General features: G+C 48.5%; 2 protein-coding genes across 4 annotated transcripts in view; one reads left to right on the top strand and one right to left on the bottom strand.

The window, feature by feature from the left end:
• Positions 1-272: 272 nt before the first annotated feature.
• Positions 273-5093, bottom strand: LOC115078619 (vacuolar protein sorting-associated protein 72 homolog). The gene is made up of 6 exons (XM_029581552.1): positions 4629-5093; positions 3718-3870; positions 3366-3489; positions 2720-2899; positions 2315-2459; positions 273-1858 (listed from the first exon to the last, which is right to left on the bottom strand). The coding sequence occupies exons 1-6, from the start codon at positions 4743-4745 to the stop codon at positions 1465-1467; spliced, it is 1113 nt and encodes a 370-aa protein (XP_029437412.1). The 5' UTR covers positions 4746-5093; the 3' UTR covers positions 273-1464.
• Positions 4931-7984, top strand: part of KHDC4 (KH domain containing 4, pre-mRNA splicing factor) — a 23689-nt gene continuing 20635 nt past the window's right edge. Inside the window, exons 1-3 of one of the 3 annotated variants that reach the window (XM_029581550.1) lie at positions 4931-5044; positions 6606-6846; positions 7397-7525. In XM_029581550.1, the coding sequence (XP_029437410.1) occupies positions 5013-5044; positions 6606-6846; positions 7397-7525 (402 nt within the window). In that variant the 5' untranslated portion in view covers positions 4931-5012. Of the gene's footprint in view, positions 5067-5092; positions 5254-6605; positions 6847-7396; positions 7526-7984 lie in introns of those variants that run through there. The other 2 variants (XM_029581551.1, XM_029581549.1) reach the window with 2 other exon arrangements.

Below are 7984 nucleotides of genomic sequence, written 5' to 3'. Positions count from 1 at the left end.
AGGCTTGGGACTGCCGCTGCAATGCCCGAGTTAAGAAAGGGATATAAAATAAGGAGAAAAAGTGCCAGGTGGTTGCAAACAAAAGGCCCACGGTGCCAGCCCCCAGTCCCAATTCAGACTGAGCTGGAAGTACAAAGGAGGCAGGGGAGATGAAGAGAGCAACCCTACCAGGAACCCCCCGAAAGGAATGCACCCACTTACGGTGGCAGGGCTCGGTGCCTTTCTAAGCCACCTCTGCAGCACTGCCCCAGCATGAACTTCAGGAGCTGTACTGCGTTAAAAGCCTTTAATACACTTTGAGAAAGGTTTACAGCAACCACAATTGTTATATTAAAGTCCTGAAAACCAAGGCCAGGCCAGGGGTGGGAGAGGCAGCAGGTGTGGAAAACAAGACTTCTCTCAGGCTGACATTGCTGCTGCTGCTGCTGCTGTTGCAGTTCCTTGCAGAAAAACATCCAGCCTCCAACCCCGGGGCAGAAGGGTCACACAGTTTATCACAGCCGCCCCCGGCTGCTGGGGGCAGGAAAGCTTCAGTTATGATGCTGTCAGTGCAGTATCCATCAAACAGGCTGAATAGGAAGTAAGTTAAGAGAGGGTGGGATCCCGGAGACGAGCGTTCAAATCGTCCTCCTGCCGCCGAGGCTTGGTGCGACTTTTAGCTGCCACTGTAAGTTATCCAGAGGGAGCTGGAGTTGCTGCGGAGCACCTCGGTCCCTCAGGCTCTTGGGCATTCCTAATCCTTACCACTATTTCCCGAGCCAGCTGCACCCGAGTGACAGTTTCTGTTCTCTAAAGACTGCAGTAAATCCTGGATGAAAGTGAACAGCAGAGGGTTTCTATATTTACATTCAATTAACAGTGCTTTGAGTGATGTCTCGAATAATTAGCACAGTGACTTTCCACCCCGCTTCGCCTCTGGGAGTACAAGGTCCGCCGTACAAACCAATTTACTCCAGACTCTGCATTTTAACTCCCCCTCCCCCCATTGTGTAGCATATATACAGTATAAAGTTGAAATTCCAGATCATTTTCAGGCCAGTGCACACAGCCAGACCTAAGGGGTTACTGAAACTTTTAAGGAAACCCCAGCCCGGCGGTTTACCCTTGGTTCTACCCAAAAGGGCATCACCTTGCGATCCACCTGTTCTGCAATCCTCAGGATGGGGAACCCCCCTGGTTAAAAACAGAGTCAATATGTGCTGAATGAGGTAGGCCAGAGGCAGTGAACACTGCATCGTGACCCTCTTAACCACGAGTGTGCAGGCAAGGATATCTGTCTAACACAGATCAGACGCCATGTGCAGCACAAAATAGTTAAAACCAATCCTTTCTTCGTCATCCCAGTCTCACCGCTGCTGGGTAGCGGCATCTGTACAAGGAGGGGACTTTTGTGGAGCAGCCTCAGCATTGGTACCTGGACACTTAGCCACGGGAGCACTGTCAGCAAGCAGGCAAGTCCATGCCTTAGGCAGAGGAGACGGTTTGCTTGATGATAATTTTCTGCCTGCCTGGTCGGACGTTCGGGTCCGCCAGGGCGGTCCCTCCCCCTAGGGCTGCTGCGATGGCGGCATTGGGCAGGCCGTGCGCGGTGATGTACTTCTTGTAAGCCTCGCGGATGATTTTGAAAGCGCGGATGCTAGAGTAGGGGATGTCGGTGATGGGGTCACGGTACGGCGCTGGCTTGTGCGTGACGGGGCAGATTTCCCGCACAGGCACCCGGGCCGGCTTCGGCCTGGGGAAGAACCGCTCAAAGGTTTCGTCATCGCTGAAGGTGATGAAGGTCCGGGCGCATTTCCCGGCCGAGGCTGAGATCGCCGTCTGAGGGCCCTCTGCACTGTGCTGCGTCTCAAGGTCCAACCTAGATCAGAGAAACAGCAGCAAAGTGAATTGCATTTACTGATCACTTGTGTCAGCTGCGCGTTGTGATGGCAAACAGACAAAACAGCAGCATGACGTCCGAAGACACCACAACTCACTGAAAGCAACAAAGCATTCACAAACAGCCACACTTTAATAGATTTTCTCAACCATAAACAACCCTTTTGAACATAAGTCCTGGGAAAGTTTATACCAGAGAGCTGGGGCTATCAATGAGGATGCTCTCTGGAAGCGAGCTTTTTCATGGAAGGAATACACAGAAATTCTTCTTCTGAAGGCTGCAGGACCTGAGAAGGGATATGGGTGAGGGAGCTTTACACTAGCCAGGCTTAGAAAGATCACAGTTGCAGAGCTATGACTAGTCAGACAGGGCTACCAAACAGTCGCAGAGTACCATCTGGGTACAAAGCTCTGCTGTGTGCTCCCCATCGCTTACCCCTCCACATCGACGTTCTCCTCCTTAAGGCTGACCTCCGTGACCAGTGGCATCGTTCCCGAGTAGTAGCGGATCATGGGGCCCACGCATTTCCTCTTCTTCTGGACTTGCTTCTTCTTGTCGGCCTCCAGCCTCTCGTAGTTCTCTGGAAGAACATGTAAACTGGGTCAGAACAGGCAGAAATGTTTGCCCTCCCCTTCCCCAGGCAAGAGCCATCCCTGATCTCAACACTGCTCCTACAGAGCCAACGGGAGAGTGCCATTCACTGACCTCATGCTAGACTCAAATTTGAGCCAGTTTAATAATATGGATTTGAAGGTGGGTGTCAGTAAATTTGGGTTACTGCATTTGACAGGCATATCAGTCTTTTCAGTCAGGTGGGCCCCAGTCACTTCATTGCCTCACCTAGAGACCGGATATTAATCTCCTCGGTTATCTTGGCTTCCTCCAGCAGCTCCTCCTGTGTGAGTGGCCGGTCGTCCAAGTGTGGCCCCTTTCTGCGCCGTGACTGCACCTGGCGCTCCTGCACCCGCAAAAATGTCTGGCGGGTGTGCTCTGTTGTTGACTGCCGCATGTACTTACGACCTGGACACAGCCAGAATACACAAGGGGGTGAGTAACATAGTCTGGCATTGATTCGCTTCCATTTTGCTGTTTCTGGTACTTCTCAGCTCCAAATTCTATTGCCCCCACCCCACACTCCACCCCTGCCAAAACAGGTCAAATGCTATTGGCTCTAAGAACCAGGTTCATTTGTATATTTTAGTACCCCAACACAGATTTGGAGGGCCACAAGAACCAGAATAAAAAACCATTGTTAAATCCCAAAGTCCCTCCAGAAAGAGTCACATCCAGGGTATAATAATCATCTGGACACCTGCAGAACCTTTCACTGAACATAGAATCCAAATGAGCTTTATAATCACAGCATTTTCCAACATCAGGACGGCTTCCAAAGGAGGCCTGAAAAACATCATTACTACAAATGCCTCCTGGGTTTTCAGGATTCTTAGTCTGCTCAGTGCAGAGGTCCTTGCTTTAGGGCACTTACTGTCTCCCACTTCATCCTGGGGCTCCTGGGGCACGACCTTCTCCTGCCGAACCTTAGGTGCACTGCTGGTGGGAACGTCTGGTTTCTTGGGCCTTGGTTTAGGTTTCAGACTCTTCAGTGGCTCCTGAGGGGCACACAGACAGATAAGTGCTATGTCTCGGAGGCAGACCAGTTTTATCAAAATGTTTAAAAAGTGCCAGCCTGCTGTTAAGTCTTGAAGGGTAAATATGGGGGTGGGGGGGGGGGGGGGGGGAAGCAAGGAGGAATTTACTCCAAGGCACTTTCACATAACACAGAGAAAGAAGCAGGAAAGGAACAATGCAATGATAAATGAAAAGCAAGAGGGCCATACTTTATAGGCCTTGGTAACCACTCTGTGCTTCCTCTTGGGCCCCTCCTCTTCCTGGTCACTGGTTGGTTCATCGCCCTCGTCAATGTCAAAATCTGAATCCACCTCGTCCTCGCTGTCTGAGCGATCACCTTTATACTCATCGTCTCCCGACTCCTGTACAGAGGAGGATATCGGAGGAGGCAGCAATGAGATTAGCATCATGAATACAATGAATGCACATGCGGCACAGGCCTTTTAGAGCATTTAATCACAACCGAAACACTAGGACAGATGCTGCTCTAGAATTACAAATGAAAATATCCTAGTTTCTAATGGGGGTTATACTAGAGCAAACCCTTGACACATCTGCCCCTGTGAGCGAGCCGAACTCAAACCTTATAGATGTGCAGTACAAATACATCTAAAATAATCCACAAACAGTCCTGTACATGTCAAAGAAAATAGCATTGTTCTCACTGTTTGCCCCTTAGCCAAAACCTGGAACAAACTTCCCCCACTTCTTTTCAGACTTAAGCAAAAGTAGGGATGTTCTGCTCTAGCCTCTCCCCTCCAGGCAGCCTGCTGGGAAGAGTAAGAGAGGGGCTGAACCTAGTAAAGACAGAGTAGAGAACAGCCACTCTGCTCCCTAATCCAGCCCTTTCCTTGTTGTTTCGCCCCTCCTCCAATACCTCCTGCTCTGCAAGGAACAAGAGGAGACGGTGTGATCCTAAAGCAAGTACAGCAGAGCAAGGAACAGATACAAAAACAGCTGAATTTTTTTCTTTATGATGTTACCTAGATGATTTTGTAAAATGTTACTTCCTAAAAGCTCCCCCTGCACATGGTCTAATAGAGCTCATCTTTCTCCCTTTGACAGTGATTTAGAGCTACATATTATATACATAAATATACACAAATCTCTAATTTTTCACCTCCTGGAAGCCCCCGTATGTGGTCTGGTAGAACTCGTCCTCCTCTTCGGCATCCAGCAATTTGGACATGCGATTCCCAGCCGTCTTGCGGGGCGCTCGGCTCTCCGCCAGACTCATGGCGACGCTTGTGCTGGGCCCGGAGAGAGGGAAAGAGTCCCGGTCAGGCGGGAGGCGACAGCAACACCGGAAAGTCAGAAGCCTCCGAGCACTCGGCTGACAACTACTTAGGTCTGAAAGCGCCGGAGGAATCGTTTCAGCAGGAAGTCGCTGATGACGTAGGGGCCAGCGGGCCGGAAGTGTACGTAAGTGTGTGCGTCTTTTACGTGACGTGGCGGCGGCGTCTACTGGAGGCCGGAGGTGCTGCGAGTGGTGGTTGTGGTCGCCATGTCTGCGGGGAGCGCTCGCGCGGGCGGCGGGTGAGGCCTGGCGACTGCGGCGGTAACAGTAAAGTGGAAGTGGGGACAGCGATTTGGGCGGGGGAGAACGAGCTGGTGGGAGGCGGAGGGCTGGGCTGGAGGAAGTGGCGGCGGCAAGACCGTGCCCGGCCGCTCAGCTCTCCGAGAGGGAAGATGTCCTCGGAGACCTTTGCTCCCGGGTGCGTGAGGTCACTGCGCCCCCTTTCCAGGTACCGACACGGTTCCCCTTTCGGTGGCTCTTTTTCATGACGTCATGTTCGAACGGGGCCGTCGGCCAATGGGAAGGCGCCTGCCCCAGAGCATGAGGCGGTCTTGTGGATATAAGAGCTCCTCCTGCACACTCTTAAATGGGAATATATAAGCGGCCTTGCTGTTCTTCTTGAGCCGTCCCTTAGGGGAAGCAGAATAGCAAATGCTTAGAAATATTTATTTTCATCTTTCATGACCGGGCAGCTACTTCAAAGCAGATTGCATCCAGGTTCTGTATGTATCTCCCAGTACCCAAAGGGTACACAATCGACATTTGTACTTGAGGTAAAGGAGAGTGAAGTTACTTGTCCAAGGACACAAACAGCAGCAGTGGGCTTTGAACCCTGGCCTTCCCTGGTTCTCAGCCCCTCTGCTCTAACCAATCCCGTCCCGGTTATCAGTGTGGCTCCATCCAGTAGGTTATATATTTATGTATATGGACATGAAAAAAAAAACCAAATTTATTTATTTATTTTACACCCTTTGCACTGAGGACAAGAAGATTTACACACACATGTAGCAGCTTTGCTGAATTCTGTCTTACTTGTATCTGGCAAATGAATTGTTGAGGATGGGAGGGGAGAGCTGATTCAGCCCACTGTAGAATAGTTATCTGTGTTCCCTCTGAGACAGGAGAGTGCCCCTTTAGTGGTTATTTCAAGTTTCATGTAGTATTTAAAGTTCCCTGTATGTACCCGGATCAGTCCAGACTCCTGGGTTTATTCATCTGTACCAGCAGATGGAGACAGAGAAAAGCCTCTCTGACACTGCTTGATAAGCCCTGGTGCCACCTGCAGAAGCTCAGTATTTCTCTGTCTCCAGCAGATGGTGACTGGTGCATATACCTGCAGTCTCTTTTTTTTTTGTTACTTTTGTTACTTTTTAACTGAGTCTTCCTCCCAGGGGATTGGTTCCTCCCTGCTCGGTTGAGGTGGACGAGCTACCTGTCAGTGCTCGCTCCAAGTTGATCTGTGGGGTGTAAATCTGGTGGTCCAGATCCCTCCCCTCACGAGGCCATTTTGCTGACTTTACGCTCCTTTTTCTTCAGGGTTTTTTTTTCTCTCCTTACTTCCTTGTTACCTCTAAAGTGTCAACCAGGATTGCTGTGTTTACAGATATGTGTTAAATGTTTCTTTAGTGTTGAAATGAGAAGTAAAGCTGCTTTTACTGGATGTAATCTACCAACTTCTAACATTTTATAGTAGGATATGTAGAAATGCACTGAGACACAGCAGAGAATGCTACCAAATAACCTAGGCTGTTTTTGATAGTTATTATCTTAGGATTTTATTATTATTATTTTTTTTTGCAGGCGGCGCAGCAAGTGGGACCAGCCTGGCCCACCTCCATCTCTGTTCTCTCCTGTGGCAGGGGGGATCCTGCCTGCTGGGCCTTTTCTAGGCTATGGAGATGCATTGATGGGCAATGCTGGGGTTGAGGGTGTCACAGCGCCCTCAGGGGCACTGGATGCTGCTGCAGCTGTGGCAGCTAAAATTAATGCCATGTTAATAGCAAAGGGAAAACTAAAGCCTGCCCAGAACACGCCAGACAAGGTAAGTTTTTAGATAGCTATGCTACAAAAATAGATAACTGAATATTTAGAAATAGCACTGATTATTCAGTCAGGAGGCTCTTACCAGTACTGAGCTGCATGGTAGCTACTTGTTAAGCATTTATGGTTAAAATTTCCGGACCCTGCATTTGCTCTTGTGGTGTCACCGGGCATTAGTATTTATTATAATTTACATAATATTGGCTAGGTACATTTAGTGTACTAAGTTTGCATCCAGGCTGCATTTCCATTGTTTCCATTTCTGGAATTTGTGAGTTACTAAAAGTTTTTCAGAACGTTCTCTTGCTTTAGTTAGCCCCAAAGTAAAACTCATTTTCTAACAGATAAATATATCTTTTGCATTTCTTCTTCAGATGGATGAAATTCTAGTTTTAGTGTATTATTTTGTGTTCCTTTCTTGTGCTGGAGGAGTAAAGCTTAAAACTGGAGGCTTTAAAGAGCTACATGTGTGGAATTACAAAAGTTTTCAAAATTATTTGTATTAAATGAAAGCACTGCAGCATGTCTCTGATTCGGGCTTTCCTCTGCAGTTGCAGGTACCATGGAAAGGAGTACCTGTGAACAAAAGCAAAGATGACCTGGTGGTGGCAGAAGTGGAGATCAACGATGTTCCTCTGACCTGTAGAAACATGTTAACAAGAGGGCAGACCCAGGATGAGGTGAGCACAGGAAGCCTTCACCCCTCAGCTTTAGGAAGGGGAAAGGAATTGCATTATGACTGACCAAGCAGCTGAGAGAGGTGGAATAACCATTTCATTAATCACCCTTCCCTCCCCTTTTTTTTTGTACTTTATGCTACTGTATGAGAGATCTGCCTGGCTATTACCTGCTTTTAATAAATGTTCAAGTAAACAGTTTTAATGTGTTAATTGTTCGCTATAGGAAAATCATAGTGCATAGGCACAGAGTTCACTGTACAGAGAGAGAATCCTTCACCTACAAAATGTCTTATCATTAAACGTTTGAATTTGTGAAACAATTTGTGCATTTGCTCAGTGCTCAGTTCATAATGGTACAAATAAAATGAACAATAATTGCAGACTTGACTTATTGAGAGCGCTTCCCAGAATCCAGTCTCGATGGAAGCCCCAAAGGGAAAACACGATGGAATCGAACAC

This window comes from Rhinatrema bivittatum, chromosome 16 (assembly GCF_901001135.1).
Source record: "Rhinatrema bivittatum chromosome 16, aRhiBiv1.1, whole genome shotgun sequence".
NCBI lineage: Eukaryota > Metazoa > Chordata > Amphibia > Gymnophiona > Rhinatrematidae > Rhinatrema > Rhinatrema bivittatum.
The sequence above is the reverse complement of the archived record's forward strand: the minus strand, read 5'-3'. Positions and strand labels throughout refer to the sequence as shown.